General features: G+C 43.4%; 1 protein-coding gene across 9 annotated transcripts in view; it reads right to left on the bottom strand.

Annotated features, from left to right (window-relative positions):
• Positions 1-757: 757 nt before the first annotated feature.
• The window catches only part of PTK2 (protein tyrosine kinase 2), a 167,148-nt gene continuing 147,696 nt past the window's right edge, over positions 758-20,209 (bottom strand). For 5 of the 9 annotated variants that reach the window (XM_050891980.1, XM_050891981.1, XM_050891986.1 and 2 more), the window contains 6 exons: positions 16,934-16,996; positions 8,699-8,738; positions 7,841-7,947; positions 3,613-3,768; positions 3,056-3,136; positions 758-2,015 (listed from right to left, as the gene is read on the bottom strand). In XM_050891980.1, coding sequence (XP_050747937.1) covers positions 1,803-2,015; positions 3,056-3,136; positions 3,613-3,768; positions 7,841-7,947; positions 8,699-8,738; positions 16,934-16,996 — 660 coding nt within the window. In that variant the 3' untranslated portion in view covers positions 758-1,802. Of the gene's footprint in view, positions 2,016-3,055; positions 3,137-3,612; positions 3,769-5,055; positions 5,065-7,840; positions 7,948-8,698; positions 8,739-16,933; positions 16,997-20,209 lie in introns of all 9 variants that reach the window. The other 4 variants (XM_050891979.1, XM_050891982.1, XM_050891984.1 and 1 more) reach the window with 2 other exon arrangements.

Here is a 20,209-nt window from a genome sequence, read left to right as displayed (position 1 = left end):
AGTTAAGGAGCATCTCTGAAAACTGCTTTGAAGGGTGGGTGTGGAAGATGGTGTAACTTTGCATATGAAAGGAGTAACTTCAAAAGTATGTACCTCTAAAGTAACTGGTGAACAGGACTTTCCAGAGCAACTGAACAAGGCAAGGGCTGTCTTTCAAACTGTGTTCTAAAGTATTAAATTAAAATTACGCATTAGCAAAATGTTCCAAGTGTGTAAGAGGGACTCCGAAGTTGTGTAGGAGGGTTGTTCTACATCTAGACCAAAAGTTGATGCACTCCGCACTGTCCCATCTTCCCACAAAACTGGACCTCATTTCTTTTTTGAAAAACGCAGGCACCCGTGGAAGAATTTAGTGTGTGCAACCCCCTGCTGCTGCTGCTGCTGCGAACTCTGCTGAGCTTCCAAAACAGTTCCTGCAAACCACTCAACTGCTAGATTCCCCTGCCCCTTTTTAAAGAAACCCTCCCCTAGAAAAATTTTAAAAGTCTTAAGGAGTGACACCAAGTAATTACAAGTCACTTACACAGCTGATAACCCTGACTTGTTCCCTGTGCTCCACAGTTAGAGGAAAAACTGCTTTCTGGAAGACTACTTAAGTCTTGGATTTCCTCCTTGCACGCTTACTGTTGCTCCTTTAAGTCCTGCATAAGTGAATTCCTAAAAGCTTGCAGATTAGGGTGGGGGAAAAATTCGAAGCAAACTCACGGGTTTCTTCTGCGGTGCACGCGCACACAAAATAATATAGCCAGAATTTCACTGGTAACACCTTTTTAATAGGTCAAAGTAACTGTACAGTTCATTATATTCTTCCTGAGAATAATTTATATCCCTCAACAGCAAAAAGGGAGTGTGGTTTTTATTTTAACAGAACAGATGGCATAACTGGAAAACCAAGGAAAATCTAATTACACTGCTCTACTGTAACTCCTCCCAGGCAAGATAGACAAAAGGATGGGTTAGTTAACTACAGTGGGTTTAAAATATTCAACATGGCTTTAATCTGTCTTTATAAATTATATAAAAATGGGGGACATGAATGGTTACAGAACTCCTCTAAATGCAGCTCTGAATTGCTCTGGTACAAAGCAGCATTTTTGCTTCCAAGGAAAACAACATTGCTACAAAAGAACTGGCACGTTATTCTGGTGAAAGAGACGAGAGTTTTCAGTTGTGTTCTACAGCTAGTTCCAAACAAATGCTTCACACATTCACATAAAAGTAAAAGGCAGGAAGATGAAGAGGGCTTTAGTTTGTCTTGAAATGACTGAAGTCTTGAAAATATAGCTTTTTTATTCTTTCTCTGTAAATTGTGATTAGCATATTGCGACGTAAGTGTTCTAATAAAAAAATTCCAGTCTGGATAGTTCATATACTGTGGGCAAGAATTCTCAGCCCTGAGGTTTCCCCGAATTCTTCACTTCACAATATCTTTCTCCGATCTGCTGCTTGAACAGTTTTGGCTCTGAGACCGTAACCCTGTGGCAGCTCTAGGCTAAGCGTGTCCCATGCGATGGTACAAATCTGAGTTGCGCTCCATAGCCGTGATTTCCCGAGGACTTCTGTACAAACTTCATCTTGTGATAATGCCACTTTTTGAATCCCAGACCAGCTTGGCTTTATGAGAAAAACTTGGTTAAACTTTTGTAATGAGAGAGAACCAACAGCGGTCAGTCAGGTCTGCTGAAGCAAGAGGCGCTGGAAAGCCAGGACTACACTGGGTTAATCCTCACTGCTGGTGGAAGGTGAAATAACATCCTTTCGCAAGCAGAATTCTCAGACTGATGAAACTCTTCCCTCAGTACTTAGTGCGGTCTGGACTGACTGATCATTTTCAGTCTGGCTTGATCAATAACATCCAGCAAGTTTTTGGCATCCACAGCCAGAGCGTGAGCAGCCGTCAGCATTTGCTTTTTGTACTCCTGCTGCAGGCTGGTCATGACGTACTGCTGTGCCAGTTTCATCTTGTTAATGAGCTCGGCCAAGTCCGAGTTCAGCAGCTTCTGTGCCATCTCAATCTGGAACAAGAAGATTCAGTCAACTGTGCAAGTTGTTAGAAGCATTGCACTCGCAGCAGCGACGCTACGGAGCAACAGCACTATCCGCCCTCCCTCAATAGCCCCTGCTTGAGATTTCTGATTGAAGCTGGGGCCGTTCCTGTGGGCACCACGTGGAGCAGATGGAATTTGGGCACCTGCTGCTCTACACTGCGTGGAGATCAAGAGCAGCCTTGTCAGCTGCTGAGCCGCCCGCTGTTAAACAGCACCAAGACCCAAATCGCTAATAGTGGTTTTAACCCACATCTGAAGAGTTAACACTTGTTATAGGCTTCCAGGTCCCTATTATCATCACTCTTTTTATTACTATTATTAAAGTAGCTCTAAAGCATAAAAGTAGCTCTAAAAAATAAGACAGGTCAAGAAGCCAGACACAGGTTACTCAACAGAACCACATGGCTCAGTCAGGATGATTCTCTAAGATGGCACTTAAAGAACCCTTCTCTGGCTTTCTCATTATCACACTCATTCAAGGTTTTGGAGGAAAACGGTTTTACTCCTGACTCATTAACTTCACTGACAGATGTCAGTCACTTCTCATCCAGAACTAGGTTACTACAGGATAGTTTCTCATCAAAACCTTCCAGCTGCACCAAGCTATGCTCAACTACCTGTTTAGTGACTTTGTGTGCAAGTTGTAGTTTAATGAAAGATTACACTTTCACTAAGAATTACCTCCCAGATGGTCTCCCTGCATTAGAGTACTGGCTTTGTGTAAGCACTGCTAACAGTTTTTATGTCAACTGCCTATGGGTGCGTGTTGTATGCTCTTCAATTATATCCAGTTTGAGCATCTTCACTTAAGTCAATACAAGCCACGTAGCAATTCTAATGAAGTTTATTTCATGTAGAATTATAACCCAAAAGTTCAGATCGCTGAGTGAACCAAAATGTACGCACACGCAAAGAAGAGAGCACCAAAACATGCCCAGATAGCTGTCCTGGCTGAGGCTAACCTGAAATGTCATGACTGAGCATCAGGTGAGTGGAGCGCTACATACCTCTCTGTGGGTGCTTGCAGGAAGCACTGGGAGGGTCTCATCTACTGTTGCCAGCAAGGTTCTTAGCGCCAAACCAACCTCCTATGAAAAAAATTTAAGGAAATAGACTTTAATAATAAACTTGGAATGAGTGGATGAGAGAATTGTAGGAGTGCAGGAAGCAACAGATATACTTAATTCCTCATCTGGGTAAGAAGGGAGTTAGAAGATGGCTGAGAGACTTTAAAATCCCACCTGCAATTCTGTGTTTCACCATCAAAACAAGATGCCAAAGGGTTAATAAAAAAAAAAGTTTTTCTTAAAAAAGTGAAATGCGGAGAAGATAGTGCACAACTCCCTGCCCCCGGACAAGCACCGGCAAGCTGGGGAATAAAAGCACCGTTGCCCACAATACTGTTAACAGTATCCAAAGCTCCAGCCCTCTGACCACAAGCTACCCGCCCCGCAAACACAAAAAGCTTTTCTCCTTCCAACCTCCCAGAAAGTTTCTCCTATGCCACTTGAAGACCTCATTCAGGAGAGAAAGAAAACACGGATTTTAGGAATTGCCTCCATACCTTTACCATGGGTACATACTCCTCTGGTGGAGCTGGCTGTATTTTACTGGACATTTCTATGACTGCTTTCACCAGCCCAGTCACATTCTCGTAGACTTTGTCGTTGGAGCGGTCCAGGTTGGCCGTAGGAGGAGGGCTGATTTCCTGTGGCTGAATCTGGAAGCAGAGAGGGGTTGTTTAACCTCCTGTCCCCAGCAGATGGGGCTCAGCAACTTCCCAACCTCCGCAGACCGCCGGGAAGGTCTCGTATTCGCAACAGCCCCCCGCCCGGTCCCACTGGGTCCCCTGTCCTGGCTGAGCACGCTCACTCCGGATCTGAAGGAAGTTTCCTTTAGTTCTTCTGACTGAACCTGATCTGTGAAATGACACTGGGGAATTTTTACCAGGATTTCCCTGAAGAGCTTCCAGTATAACTCCCACAACAGAGAAGAAAATAATTTGAGGAACAAGGAGTACAGAGTACTTGACACGTCTAAGTGGTTCACTACTGATGGACAAGTTCCACTGCTAAGGTAACAGGTATCAGGTCCCTCGTTCCAGAAAGTTGTTTTGTGCTCCAAAACAATGTCAGAGTACACAGTTAATGTACTGACATAGTAAAGAGAGAATATTGCAGTACATGTTATTGTTTTGTTAGTGAAAATTCACAGCAGATTAACAAAAATGGTGTCACCAGTACAGGTGGGAAACACCGAATGTTTTCATGCAGTTGGTTTCCAATAGACCAGAAAAAAGCCAATAGGTTAAAAATCCTGTAGTCCTTACTCAAGCAAAACTTCCATTGAGTCAGATCTGTCTAGAGTTAAATCCAAGACAGACCAAAATAATCCTGGGTCAGAAAAGAAACACACTTTGAAAACTTCCTCTGTAAGGTCCTCAGTATCTGCTCCTGAACTGTAAAACTACAAGCATCCCAGTTCCCTGCAGCTATTCACTGCTACGGGATGCCCAAGCAGCCATTCAGTGGGAGCAGCAGGTTAAAAAATTGCTTATTTCCTACTGGTCACACAGCGGCCGTCCACCCTTTTGATCAGAGATGGCTCGTGGCACTTCAGCCCACCACACTGGGTTACTACTGGTTCTTACAACTGGTCCTAGCTACAGAGATGTTCCACTGAAAGCACCTGAGATACTACCTTGATGAAACTACAAAACACTTGGATGAAACTTTGTCTAAGGAAGGAGTGCAGGATTTAGTGCATGGTGATTCCATTTTGTTGGATTTCACTAAGTGGGTACTGACAACTATTACAGAGATTCAATCTAGCGTATTGATCAGCAAATACCTTAGGAAAAAGAACACTGTAATTGCTTCAATCACCAGTGAAAGGCTGTGATTCTAATTGGTTTCAGCAATCGAGAAGTTAAACAGTCATCTGGCAAAGTCACATGCAAAGACATTTTGGAATAGGGCACGTACACACACGCTCACGCACTGCTTACCCTCCATGGCTATGGTTGAGCAGAATGTGGGGGAAGGTTAAAGAAATTTACCAAAAGAAGGGAAAAAAGAAAAACAATATTAATAAAACTCAGCAGGAAAAAAACCAAACCAAACCCAAAACATGTGTAGCAATAAGAGACCAGTTAAAAAGCCTGCAACAAAAAAGCATCCTCAACAGTATCGGCAGTCATTCATGTTAGCTCTTGGTCCGTTTGTTACGGAAGCACCGTGTGCTGACGACCTACTGTGCACCCGCGTAGGAAGTGGAAGTATTTGCCATGCACCCATGCTTACTTTTTACTAAACACATGGGGAAGAGATCATGCAAAGCTTGACAGGAGCAAGCCAGTCTGGCGAGCAGCAAAGTGGTAAATGGAGTAGAGGGCCTCTGCAATGGTGGGAAACAACACGTCCTGTGCAACACTGGTCCCTTTACACAATCAATCAATAGATTTAAGAAAAGTTGTATTCATCTTTCTGAAAGTTTTTTTTCTTTAGATAAGTCATGACAGGAAATACATGGTCATCCAACTGTGCAGCTCTCGTTTGCGGTGACTAATCACAGTCGTGGTTAAGAACTACCAAGAACCCATTCTAGATGGATTATACCCAACCCACTTAATTCCTACAGCCAGGCCCTAACATTTCAAGAGTACGGACATCTGCGTTTCTTAACCGTTTTGTTTGTACCCAACATCAGCAGTATTGCTCTGGAGACTATGAAGTCAGAAGTTTCTTTGTGTGGACTGGCTGACTTTGCCTCAGCAAGTAACACGAACCCAAGTATTTCCTGGTGCGTGCCCTAAAGGTTCCTGAGGGCAAGCGGTCCAAATCCTCTTATTTTAATTTGTATTCTGTGGAAAAGGGAGACTGAAATGGAAGTCTGAAATGGGTGTACAGAAAAGGGAGTCTGAAATGAACCTCAGAAGCATCTTCAGTTTAGGACTGCAGACATTAACAAAGCTATACACTATTAAAAAATAATGGGCTGTTTTCTTGAAGGGGCGTAAAACAATCCAATTTCAAGAAACTCTTGACAGAAAAAACAAAATCAGCCCTTCTTTTCTGCTGAAGAAGCTATTTAGTACACAAATCTTGTTCACTTGTTATTACTGATGACTTTGGCTGCTCAGGTTTGTTTGTTGTCAAAAGGATGTATTTCTGAAAACATTTTTCATGTTCCAGTATCAGCATTTAGAAAGGAAAATTTAGAGAAGCCAAGTTTAGTAACACATCTGTTACTGCTTTTTGACATTTTCTGAGGCTTGGCAGCTTGAAAAGCACTGGCATCAGTTTATAATAAATAATCCTGCTCAAATTCACCACTGCTGTTTATTTACGCTGATTCTTAATTATTCCGATAATCTCAGAACAAGAGACCAAGAGTGAGACAGGCAGGCGGTGGCTGAGATCGATTTGTGCTAAACATACTGCTTTGATGGCAAGTTTTGAATTTCACGGTCAGATGAACTGGATTTTTTCTGTATTTTCTTAAACCACCTAAAATAAGTGTCGCTTATCACAATAGCTGTGTCTCCCACAACATGGATTCACATTCTTTACTACGGGCTTGGCAGGGCTTAGATTAGCCAGAGGTTCTCCTTCCGTGAGGAGCTGTACTATTAGCACTAGCTGTTGTATTACAGGAGGGATTGCCCCGGTGTATTTGCAGAAGCCTGCGCTCTAATGCAGACCCCATCTTTCTCCTCTCGGGAAATAGCTGGAGCACAAATACATCACCTCCCTGGGTGCTACTGATGGCATCAACTGACAGAATGGGAGCAGCAGCAGGAGCGATCCTGCTTTAACGCTCTGGTCAGTAATACTGCCGTCAGACCAACAGTCTTTGTGGAGGTGTATTTGTCTGCAAAGGTCGTGAAATAATAAAACGGTGATGTGTATAGATCAGCTGCATTTCTGTTAGAGTATTACTGACAGAGAATTCCCAACCACTATTATATCTAGCTGCTGGAAACTGCTAGCATCGGAAATAGCTCCACTGGATCCCCTCAGGAGGCCCTGAGGTCACTCAGGTTTGTGTTTCCTGAAGATTAGAAAGGTAATGGAGTCCCAAAGGCAGATGGGCACCTAGAGGCATGATTTTAAAAGTGACTGACATACTAAGGAGCAGTTCCATCGACACCGACTGCAACAGGGGACAGGACGCTGTGTTTCACAGCGCCCTGCAGCATCTCTCTGCTAGAAAACTGTAAAGTTTCATTTTTGGCTTTATTGCCTGTTTACTGGAGATGAGACAACACATTAGAAAGTATGTCAATCACAGGTCAGACAGCCCATTTCCCCTCTTCCCTTGTTCTCCAGAACTAGTAGGGTTTTAGGAGCCTTGGTGCTGCAGCAAGAGCTTTTTGGCGCACCACAGTTCAGACATGTCTCACTTCTCTGTGACCAAGGACAGGAGACTTTGGTACCACCTGAGTACTGGGAACCGTGGGTGTGCTCCTTCCTGCTTAACAAAGCTGCTGAGCAGGAAGGCTGACTCCATATGGGAGATCTCATATACTCCTCAAACTAGAAATAAGCTCGCCTGGGAAAGGTTCTAGGTGAGGAACATGCTGAATCACAGTAATGGAGGATATGAGCCTACCAGTCAACTGCCCACTTCCCTGGAATGCTGCCACTGCATGTTTGCCCCATGACAACATTTACTTGGGAAACGTAGCTGCTTTTGCTTTCCATGGTCTCTACTTCAGGAACAGCAAACTATCTCAGAGTGCTGATGTTTAATTTTCTGAAGTGTATTTCATGTGACACTGAGCAATGTACCTTCACGCCTTCGTTGTAGCTGTCCACAGGGCTGTTCAGGCTTGCAAGGCTGCCCAAATGGCTGGGGGCTCCAGGGCGGGGAGGTTTCTTTGGCGGAGCTGCGTGATCTGGTTAACAAAACAACTTGCATTTTAGAGGACCAGCATATCAGATGTACCTCTATAATTTTGGTCTGTCAACACTACAAAGGCTACACGTGCTTTACTGTACTAGCAGAGGAGATGTACATCTTTATGGGTCTTACAGTAAATCCATTGTTTGTAGGAGCTACACTTTAATCTGTGTTTCTACTGAAGAAATGCAGACAGAAAAGGTTGTGGAATTCATCAACTTTTCCTGCGATTATGAGAACATGGCTGTTTTAGTAAGATACTTTGAAAATCCCTTCGTGGGGCAACTGCTACTCATCCCAGTACACCTACCCCAGACCTGAGAGGTACTCACCTCTTCGTACCACAGCTGAGTGCCACACATGCTGCATATGACTGGGAAAATCGGACTTCTTCATGGCAGAAATCCTGGGTGTGATTCACTTTGAGATTGAGAAACCTAAATTTAGGTATCTACTTTTGTTTTACATGTCTGAACTCCACACACGGTGAAGTCCTACACAGTGACTCAGCTTCCTCTAGACACTTTCCGCCTGTGGATGAAACTCTTTCTTGGCTTTAATGACTACATCTCTGGGGACTGCACGGGGAATTTAAACACATAGTGCATCGAAACATCTATGTGTAATTATCTGGAATTGAATCCACCCCTTGTATGAAAATACTGACATAAATCATTGTTCACTACTGCTGCTAGAAGACCTGTAATCAAGGATTCAAGATGACAGTATATGAATTTACTGCTTACCTGGTTTACCCACAGGCTGATATATGTGCTGGTTACCAGCCTATAAAATAAAATATACATTTAGACTAGTTATTACAGTGCTCACAACTTTCATCAGCACAATTTCAAACAGTTCTCAGCACTCTTAAAAATACATCCCTATTCACCATCATTAGCTAAGCTCCTAACTACAGGTATATTATTTACAGAGTAAGAAAAGAATTTTCATTTATTTTGTATCGCTCGCAACAGCCCTGGCCTCCACATTACAGTTTATCCTTCATTACTAATCAAACGTGGTGGTATATTCACAATCATTTTTAGTCTGTATTCAGAGATCAAACTGTAGAAGTCACAGTGGTAAAGAAGAAATGGCAGTGCAACAATTAGAAGACTAAACTATTTCTGCACTGCTGAATGGTTTCCATAATGGTAACAGCTTTCTAAGCTGGTTTACTTTTTGATTTTGTTGCAAAGCTTTTAGTTAAGGTCAATTCACTTATTCATCTGGAATTATTTAATAACAGATTGAAGTGACTTTCCTTGGCACTTATATTTATACAACCTTCACGCCAACCTCAGTTGCTGAGGCGAGCAGCTCTGGTGCCGGCACGATCGGCAGCGGAGCGCTCCAGCGCGGTGCACAGGGCGGTTTCCTCAACCGGGGGAACCTGAGGGGAGCGGAGAGACCCGCCAGGAGCCCGCAGCTCGCGCCACAGCGGCTGAGGAGACCTGGGCGGGGCCAGGAGCGACAGCGGCCAAGCCTCCCTCACACCTACAAAAGAAGCCCCTGGGGAGAACTAGTGACCAGGACAGGGAAAAAAGGGTGCAATGCGGCAGTTCACGCAGAAGGACATGTAGGAAGGGCGCTGTAACTCTTCCCGCTCAACCAGGGAGTAACAGTATCCACTCGGCAGGCAGCCATGTCCTCTCTAAGCTCTGCACCTGCCCTGACTGACGCAGCTGCCCAGACAGAGCTCCGGTGGGAACACGGTGCCAGCCAGGTGTCAGGCTGCAGGGTGTGCCGTGCTCTTGTGCCACTACGGGACGGCAGCAGTGAGCACCCCTGTGGGAGGTGCGCCCAGGGAGAGGAACTCCTCCGCTTAGTGGCAGAGCTCCGGGAGGAGGTGAGGAGGCTGAGGAGTATCAGGGAGTCTGAGAGAGAGACTGACTACTGGAACCACACCCTACCATCCCTGGGACAGGCCTGTCAGGCAGACAGGACACATGATACAGAGGATTCCCTATCCTCTCCCCACCCGGCAGAACGCAGTAACTTAAGGCATAGGGGGCAATGGCGACAAGTTCCTGCCCGGCGCAGCAGGCGCATCTCCTCTGTGACTCCCCCACCTTCCCAGGTGCCCCGGCATAATAGGTACGAGGAGCTGCAAGTGGAACCGAACAATTACGAGGATGATGGCTCATCGAGGTTGAAGGTGTAGCCAAGGTTAAGTCCGCTTATACTCTGCGTCAAAACCACTTCCATAAACTAAAAAAGACGGGTCATTGTCATAGGAGACTCTCTTCTGCAGGGAACAGAAGGCCCAATATGCAACTGGACCCACTTCTTAGGGAAGTCTGCTGCCTCCCTGGGGCCCGGGTTAAAGATGTGGTGAGAAAACTTCCTACCTGGTACGGCCCTTGGATTATTATCCATTATTGCCTTTTGATGTAGGCAGTGATGATGTTGCAATAAGAAGTCCCAGGGCAGTCAAGAGAGACTTCAGGGCCTTGGGATGACTGGTTAAAGGATCAGGAGCACAAGCAGTGTTTTCTATCCTTCCAGTTGCAGGGAATGATGAGGAAAGAAACAGGAAGACCCAGCAGGTCAATACCTGGCTCCATGACTGGTGTCACCAACAGAATTTGGGGTTTTTTGATCATGGATTGATCTACTCAACACTGGGCCTGCTGGCGACAGACAGGGTACACCTGTCTCAAAGGGGGAAAAGGATCTTTGTGCAGGAGTTGTTAGCAGGGCTGATTGAAAGAGCTTTAAACTAGATTTGAAGGGGAAAGGGATACGACCAGGCTCGCTAGAGATTAAGCCTGGGGGTGGCACCCCAATGTTTGAGATGGTGTGCTAGCAAGGTCCTTCAGTCTGCTCCATGATGTCCTGAGTACACTGGAGCACACTTGAAATGTCTTTATACTAATGTGCGCAGCGTGAGGAATAAAGAGGACCTAGAAGCTTTGGCCCGGTCCGGAACTGTGACATCACTGGCATAAGCAAAACCTGGTGGGATGAGTCCTGTGACTGGTGTGCCATGATGGACGCTTATAGGCTCTTCAGGAGTGATAGGCAGGGCCAGCAAGGCACGGGGGGAGAGGTGCCGCTGTATGTAAGGGAGGGCTTGGACTGTATGGCGCTTACAGTTGGCGACGACACGGTTGAGAGCCCCTGGGTAAGGATGAAGGGGAAAGCAAATAAAGCAGATGTTGTGGGAGTCTACTGTCGACCACCCAGCCAGGATGATGACACCAATGAATTATTCTACAAGGAATTAAGGGACATCTCTAGATCAGGTGCCCCTGTCCTTATGGGTGATTGTAACTTCCCAGACGTCAACTGGGCATATCATACAGTGGACACGAACAGGTCCAGGAAATTTCTGCAGCACGGTGAAGATAACTTCTTGGCGCAGGTACTAAGGGAGCCGACTAGGAAAGGTGCCCTCCTAGATTTGGTGTTTGTAAACAGAGGGGGACTCATGGGCAAGGTGGTGATTGGTGGCTGTCTCGGTTACAGTGACCACGAAGTAGTTGAGTTTCAAATCGTTGGAGACAGGAGCAAAACTGCCAGCAAAACTTTGACCCTGGAGAGAGCAGACCTCAGGCTGCTGAAGGAGCTAGTTAGTAAGGTCCCCTAGGAATCTGCTTTTGAAGGTATTGCGGTCCATGAATGCTGGTCACTTTTTAAGAGCCATCTCTTAAGAGCGCAGGAGCAGGCAATTCCAAAGTGTCAGAAGTCAAGCAAGCAGAGCAGAAGGCCTGCTTGGCTGAGCAAGGATCTTCTTCTAGAACTTAGGCGGAAAAGGAAAGTGTACGGACATTGGAAGCAAGGACAGGTGACACGGGAGGACTACAGAGATGCTGTTCACCACTGTAGGGAGAAAATTTGTGTGGCCAAAGCTCGATTCGAGTTCAAGCTGGCCAGCACTCTGAAGGAAAACAAAAAGGGCTTTTTAAAATACGTAAACAGCAAAAGGAGAATCGGAGATAACATTGGTCCGTTACTTAATGAGGTTGGTCACCTCACAAATAGGGACATAGACAAAGCGGAGACATTTAATGCCTTCTTCGCCTCTGTCTTCAACACTGATGATGGACCCTGGGACCCCTGGAGCCCTGTGTTGGAAGACCATGACTGGGGGGGATGATAAGCTCCCAGCCGACTCTGAACTGTTTGAGACTTGCTGCTCCAGCTGGATGCACATAAGTCTATGGGGCCTGATGGGATTCATCCCAGGGTACTGAAAGAGCTGGCCGATGTTATTGCGGGACCTCTCTCCCATTATTTTTCAAGGGTCTTGGAAATCTGGAGAGGTCCCAGGCAACTGGAAGCTGGCAAATGTTGTCTCTATTTTCAAGAAGAGTAAGAAGCAAGACCCTGGTAATTACAGGCCTGTCAGTCTCACTTCAGTGCCTGGTAAAATTATGGAGAAGGTTATTCTGGGAGTTATTGAAAAACACTTGAGAGACAACGCAGTCATTGATCATAGCAAGCATGGGTTCACGAGGGGGAAGTCCTGCTTAACCAACTGAATTTCCTTTTATGACAAGGTCACCTATCTAGTTGACCAAGGGAAGCCAGTAGATGTGGTGGTTTTGGACTTTAGCAAAGCTTTTGATACTGTCTGTCGCAGCATCCTTCTGGACAAAATGTCCAGCACACAGCTAAACAAGTCCATAATACGTTGGGTGAACAATTGGCTGCCGGGTCAGGCTCAAAGAGTTTTAGTAACTGGGGTTACATCAGGCTGGCGGCCAGTCACCAGTGGGGTTCCCCAGGGCTCAATTTTAGGGCCAATGCTCTTTAATGTTTTCATAAATGATCTGGACATAGGAATGGAATGTACATTAAGTAAGTTTGCCAATGATACTAAACTAGGAGGAGCTGTGGACTCCCTCAAGGGTAGAGAGGTCTTACAGAGAGATCTGGATAGACTAGAGAGCTGGGCAATCACCAACCGTATGAAAATTAACAGGAGCAAGTGCAACATTCTGCACTTGGGACGGGGTAATCCTGGTTATCCAAACTAGGGTACAAGATGCTGGAGAGCAGCCCCGAGGAAAAAGATCGGGGAGTTTGTGTTGGTGGCAAGTTGAATATGAGTCAAGAGTGTGCCCTGGCAGCCAAAAGGGCCAACTGTGTCCTGGGGTGCATCAAGCACAGCATAGCTAGCCGGTCAAGGGAGCTGATTGTCCCGTTCTACACCGCACTGGTGCGGCCTCACCTTGATAACTCTGTGCAGTTTTGTCACCTCCATATAAGAAGGACATCAAACTATTAAAGTGTGTCCAGAGGAGGGTGACCAAGATGGTGAAAGGTCTCGAGGGCAAGACTTCTGAAGAGCGGCTGAGGTCACTTGTCTTGTTCAGCTTGGAGGAGAGAAGGCTGAGGGGTGACCTCATCGCAGTCTACAGCTTCCTCAAGGGGGGCAGCGGAGTGGAAGGTGCTGATCTCCTCTCTCTGGTGACCAGCGATAGGACACAAGGGAATGGAATGAAGCTGCGTCAGGGGAAGTTCAGATTGGACATTAGGAAAAGGTTCTTCACGGAGAGGGTGGTCGGTCACCGCAACAGGCTCCCCAGGGAAGTGGTCACGGCACCAAGCCTGTCAGAGTTCAAGGAGCATCTGGATGATGCTCTTAGTCATATGGTTTAGTTTTAGGTAGTCCTGCGAGGAGCAGGAAGTTGGACTCAATGATCCTTATGGGTCCCTTCCAACTTGAGATATACTATGATTCTATGAAAGATGAAAATCTATTTGGTCACAACCAAAGTAATATTTTACACAAAATTTGCAGTTGTTGTTTCATAAAAAGCATTACAATCCCAACAGAGTCACATTTATGCAAGCACATCTGTTTAAAGGAGTTTCCATTGCAAAGTAAAATACTGAAGGCAGTTAGAATTCAATAGGTCTAGTACTGAAACATCTCCAAAAGGTATTTATTTATAAAATAAAGACCATTTTCTGCAAAGACAGAGTACTTCTTTGCATCAGACCTCAGGAAGCTGCTTTTTTCAACACTCTGAAGATGACATTCAGACTGCTTAAGATTCACTTTTAATGGTATGAAAACAGTTTTTGCTTCAATTCACCTTCAGCTCTGGATAACGCTATCATAAATCACCACCTAAGAATGTTAATTCATTAAATTTCTTTTCCGACCTTTTAATCAACTGTTTTTGAACGTCTCGCATTCTCTATTTTCAGAAACACACCCAGGTAACAGGGACAATAGCAGCACACTTGCTACTCCTTAGCTTCTAACTCCACCGCCACCTCATTTCGGTGCTAGACGACTGTGAGGACACCAAGCAACTTGCCCAACCGCACACAGAAAGTCTGCAGGAGATCCTTCAAACTGAACCGAGAGCTCATGCCTTGACAACTCACTCATCTTTCCATTAACAAATTGGAGGGATACTCACGATTGTAGTTCAGCATTTATTCAAAGTTTCAGCCTGGCATTTTTAGAAATTCATGTTACGGTTTTAAAATTACAGGCAGATCTGAGAATGGCTCCTATGGCTAAGGTTGCCTAGCAATTCATGAGGCCTGCTTTCAGCTGCTCAAAACTTTGCCAAATTTTAACTGCACGAACTGAAAATTCCCACAGTAACTCTCTACTTCAAGCTAATTGCTATCAGTTTACTATGGAAAACTAAGGCAAGAAGCACAACTTTCAGAAAGTAAGGTTGCATAAAAATGTATTGCATAGGGAGAAATCTGAATTTCTTGTAAGTTTTGTAGATGATATTCTATCAACTTAATGCTTTACAGCAGAAATGTGATGGCCAGAAATAAAGGAGCACCCTTCCTACTCCAAGTCTGTAACTACAGACGTGAAAAAAATCAAATTCCACTTTCAGGAACCAGGAGTAGAAACCAAAGATCTGAAGTCCTGAAACTCTTCTGCTGTCCCATGAACCTCTGAAACCCACTGGCCGATCATCTCACACAGTCATACGTCTGCCCTCTATAGTTAGAAAAAACATCTGCTTTCTGCCAGCACCATCAGTCATGTCATTAACTTTGATTTGTGTTGTTAATCTAAATATTTAAAATCTGATAATCCTGGGGGAAAACAAAGGGGGGAAGAGAGGAAGGAGAGTAAAATTCCACTAAAACAATTCTTGCATTTTTACTTCCAGAAAATTGCATATTAAAAGTATATATCAAATGAATGTGCACAAAGTTATATAGCCATGTGCTCATCAGTTAGGAACTACTCAAGTGCATGTGGTAACTGTTCATTTGTACCATCCTATCCAAGAACGGGATCATGTATTACTCCTTCTCCCTCCCAGGGTCTCTGAACTGCACAGATGCTGCTGATCTGAGCAGGAAGCAGAGCTGCTGTGCTTTCTGCTCTACACCATTCCGAGTGCCACAACAACTAATCAAACAAAAAGTCACTTTGTGGGGAAGATGTCAATGACCTCAGTGAACTGGATTCTGTCCTCACCATTGTCACAGAAATCTGTGTAACGCTGGGCAATTATTTAATCCTAGTTCTCCTAGAAATGACCACTGCCTATTTCTCCTCCTCTCAATGAGAAATTGAGATTGACTCACAGAAGCATTAGACATTTCCCACTGCAAATGAAGTCAGTCAGAGTTCCGTTTTGAATGTATTAAGAACTATAAAAATGCAAAATGAAATTCTGGAACTAGAAATGTAGGTATCACAAAGTAGACTCTCTTTTAAAACATATTTTGTCAATGATCACTAAGTGTTTTCTTCACACTCTTTCAAATGGGGTGTGAAATTGTTCTACCTCGTCTGGGAAGACAGGACTTCCTCTACAAGCAGTCTGGGATCTGGGTGTTGTATTTTTTATTCTAACCCCAGGCAGTCATGCTGAAATCAAGCAGCAGTCAGAGAAACTAGCTGGCTGCAAGAAGTTGTACTTTAAACCAATTGCCACTGATAGCCACCTGAATCAAACCTCTGATGTGACTTCAAAATCTCCCAGTTATCTCAAAGCATCTTCATGAGTAGCACAAAATGCAGCGATACTTTACTTCCTCTTATATAAAGATGCAACAATAGCAAAGACATAACAATACCTAATAGTCGTCTTCAATTTCATGGAAAAAAATTTAGCAGCTTCCAGACATGAATGTCTCTAGAGACCACGCTGCAGTGTGTCATTAATATACTCATTCATGATTGTACTTTGGCTGCAAATGCAGGAAGAGTCCCTAAATTCTTAGGTAGTGAAGAAATACTAAAGCCAAACTAGGAGTTTACAATCACTTCCCAAATGAACAAGGAAAGTGAATTAAAAACATTAACTTGAAACACTTTAAAGGTGATCCCTGGGGACAAACAGTAGATGAAGCATCAGGTTTCTATCATTAACAGTCCCTAGCCTAACCTCTCCTTTCGATCAGTATGATTCAGAGATTCCAATGGCAATTAAACAATTGGAGAGATGTTTTTAGTTAAACAGACAGGAGTTAAGCCAGTAAGAAAGACTACCACAGCTGCAGCTGTTGTCTGGCAATAAATGAATGGCTATGGGGTTTATTCCATTTGGTTCATCGCGGATCATTTACCCCAAACAGATTTCTGGGTAATACAACAGTAACATTTACATTCCTTGTAAGAAAACCCTTCAGATATTTAAACAACTGCAAAAGTTATTTTAATCCTGCTTCCTGTTGACAGAACTTTCAGAAAACTATCCACATTTTTAAATAAAAGGCCCAATTATACAGCACATGACCATTTAAAAATTATTGCAACATATTTGTGGAAACATATTAGTATTTTTTTCAACAGCAGCTTCAAGGGGAAAAAACCCAACAAACCCCAAATCCCCCAAACTGCTGCATGAACAAGTTTGCTGTTCCCACAGAAGCTGAGCCTCTTGGAAAGTTGCAGAACCATGGAATAATAGTGGAAACATTTAGAAAAAAAATTTAAATAATCTCCCATAATCAAGACAGCATACAACACGTTCTACCAGGAAACTGGAGAAAGAGCTGGGAGATGGAAAGATCCCACACATACTTACTGGGCCCTGGAGACCTCCATCCTCTCGGTCGATGCTGCTTCTGGAGAGCCGCACATCGGGTTTCTAAAACAAAAATTAAAATTTCATTCTGTACTCTGCTTACCGAGTCACGCGACCTAGGCATAAAATCATTTTAAAGACAGGAAAGTACTGTTAAAAATTTACACTGACAAATACAGATGTCATTTCATTCCAGTCTATACACCCCCGCTGCTGCGACTATGCGCTTCTGCAACTGCAGCTACTGAAACTCCTGGCAGCCTTCTCGACTGCTTCTCAACCACCCATTCTCAGCGCATGTGTAAAAATGCTTGTTATAAATATTGATAGTACCATTTCCCTAACACAACATTGGAAAACCTGCATTTTAATTTTCTCAAACGCAGCACAAGTTTGTTTTTTTTTTTTTTAAGAATTGTTTGCTTCCCAACAGCAGAATTTCAACCACAGGATGAGAAACGCTGCGCATTAATTCCTGCTTCCTGCCTGAGGACGGCTTATATGTACTTGGCTCCCTCTCCAAGCCTGCAAATGGGGCCAATTACTGGAGCTTTTTAAACACTGCATTTGGACACAGAAACTAATAAAGACATCCAGATGCACTATTCTCCTGATACAAGCAAAAAACAAATTTCTATTTTATATGTTTTAAGCAAGATATAGGAACCTGGGGCTCGGTTGTTTTAAAAAGTAAAAATAAGACCACACCAATTACTTTCACACAGAAACCGGTCATTTTTCTCATCTCCCCAGCAAATCCAGGTATGTTATATTTATTCTTTGAGGACAACATTAATTACATGGAAAGACAAAGGAAGAGTGGATGTGAAACAAAGGTTAACACTGATCTGAAGACACAAGTTCAGCAAAATTAGAGTGCTTTTCTAGTGCACTAATTCTGGCTCATAAAAACAAAGAGGATTTCTCTGACTCTTCAATTCACTTTCAGATGAGACTGGATGAGGAGTTAATGAAAATGGATAAAATGCATATCTACATCAGTGTAAATATAACTTCCTTCATATGTCTGTATGTATATATACATAAAATGGACACACACAGCATGAGAATGAAAATTTTTTTTATTTAGAGAAATGTAGGCATGTGAATACTGACTGTAATTAAACTGACCCCGTGTTCTTTCAGGGTCAGTTTGGGGGGACAAATATATCCATTTCTTGTTTAAAGCTACTCCAGAGCCCTTTCCTTTCTTTCTAAAAGCACTAAAGAATAATTCCAACTTGCATATCCTGCTAAAGGACCCTAAAAAGCCAGCAGGGCAGATAATTTGCAAAGATACACTAATATTGATCTTTTATCATTAAAAATACTCCAATTGTGCTGGTAGTCTGTCAGAAGGGCTTATACTTTGGATTTTCATTCAGTCTTCCACAGACTGAGTGAGGCACAGCCAGAGACAGCCACTGCCTGAAAGAACTTGCAGATTAAAAATAGACGAATCATACTAGACAGGGAAATATTTAACCCCATCTTAAACACGAAGAACTGAAGCAGACACAAGTAAGTGATTTTCCACTGTTTCTCTGCGAATTTGTGACAAATTTTATGATGAAACCTACCATTGACAAATCTCCAGTTTATTTCTGTTATTATGACGAAGGAATTTTTTCTGATTAAAGTCTCATTTGATATGGGTATGTTAGATACTTCATTAGATAGCTAAAGTAAGTCGTGATTCTCATTATATTTTTAAGCTAAGGCAAATTGCTATCCTTGTTTATCTAAGCATACAACTAACTACATTTCTGTTACACTGATGGTCACAATTTGCCTTCGTTTCATGTTCGTTTCATGTTCGTTTCTAGCCAGGGAAGCGCCCAGAGTCTCTGGAAGTAGTCAAAGGCTATTTTATCACAGGGGTCTTTAATGCTCTTTGCACTTTTAACAATTTATTACTCCAGTAATGCACCCTAAACCAGACTCCAAAGATAATGAAATATCGAAGATTTTAAAAGATTCAGAAGCAAAAAACCCCACACTAGTCCAAAGAACAGATTTTTTTCTAGTATTGTAAGAAAAGTTAAATTAACAGACATAATATCCATCTCCTCCGCTCCTTGTCTTACTAACAAGGTCCTCCCTTTCAGCATCTAAACTCTCTAAATGCCCAATTCTACAGCCTTACATCACAGCAACAATTCAATTACCCAAGCCACCAGCAGCAGCAAACATGCAGCATATGAGTGGACTTCAGGACATCATGTAAATGAACAGTATACAGCCACCTAGCTACAGTCTAAGAATCGTTTCACAGAAAGGTTGTAAATACACATAAAATATTACTAAAATGAGCATTAACTTGACAAACACTTGCTTCACACATTGCCAACAACAAAAAAAAAGAGTCCTGTTGACTACCCCCATGCAAGCGAAGCCATGGAAGGCAGCGGTGTTGCCCAGGCATCTCCAAGAACCTCATGTGAAAATGAAGATATCAAGTGCCAACGGATAATGGCAAACCAGAGGGTCCACGAGCAGTCTGTAGAGCTACGCAACCCAGCTGCGTCTCGGCAATCTGCATATTTACATCTTAGAAATAAGGACTGAAAATCTTTAGTGGTACATAAATGCAAGCCCTTTCAACTTCTCCAAACATTTTCCTCCTTCTGCCCCATCAAAACTCGGATAGTTAGGAACACAAGGAACAACAGAGAAATATTCAACACACTTTTGTGTCCAATGACTAAGAAGAGGCCCAGTTTTATTTCCAGTGACTTGACTGTGTTCTAATAAATTCTAACAACTCCCACTTCAATACATGATATTCTAATTTATTAATTCGTGTAGCTGTGGAAATTTCAAAAGACAAACTATTTTACAGTAAAGGTGATATCTAAGATCAAACTCCCACTGTATTTTTAAATATTATTTAGCAGCAATTCTTATGCTTCTACAGTGGTAAGAGCTTTAATTTTAGCCCCTCATGCTGGCATTACATAGCAATGCATTGCTGAATTTTTAATACTGAGATCCTTCAGATGTCTTTAATGCAACATTCTCTAGGTCAAAAATAAGCCTCACACCAAAACTGGTCTGTTCTGTCCTTTACACACCATTTTACAGCCCCAAAGCACACCCTTCTATCTTTCCAGTCCCTGCTACGGCCCTATACCTCCATGGCAGCCCTCCCGAAAACCAGAGAGACTCCTCCGAATGATTCTCCCAGCCTGGTACTGGGCGTACCATTGGATATACAGAGCTTCTTGGCTGGACAGGAAGCGATCCTTTCTGAGAGGCAGCTAAAGGGGCTGGAAA

This window comes from Gymnogyps californianus, chromosome 2 (assembly GCF_018139145.2).
Source record: "Gymnogyps californianus isolate 813 chromosome 2, ASM1813914v2, whole genome shotgun sequence".
NCBI classification, from domain to species: Eukaryota; Metazoa; Chordata; class Aves; order Accipitriformes; family Cathartidae; genus Gymnogyps; species Gymnogyps californianus.
Note: the sequence above shows the minus strand (reverse complement) of the source record. Positions and strands in the feature narration are given on the sequence as shown.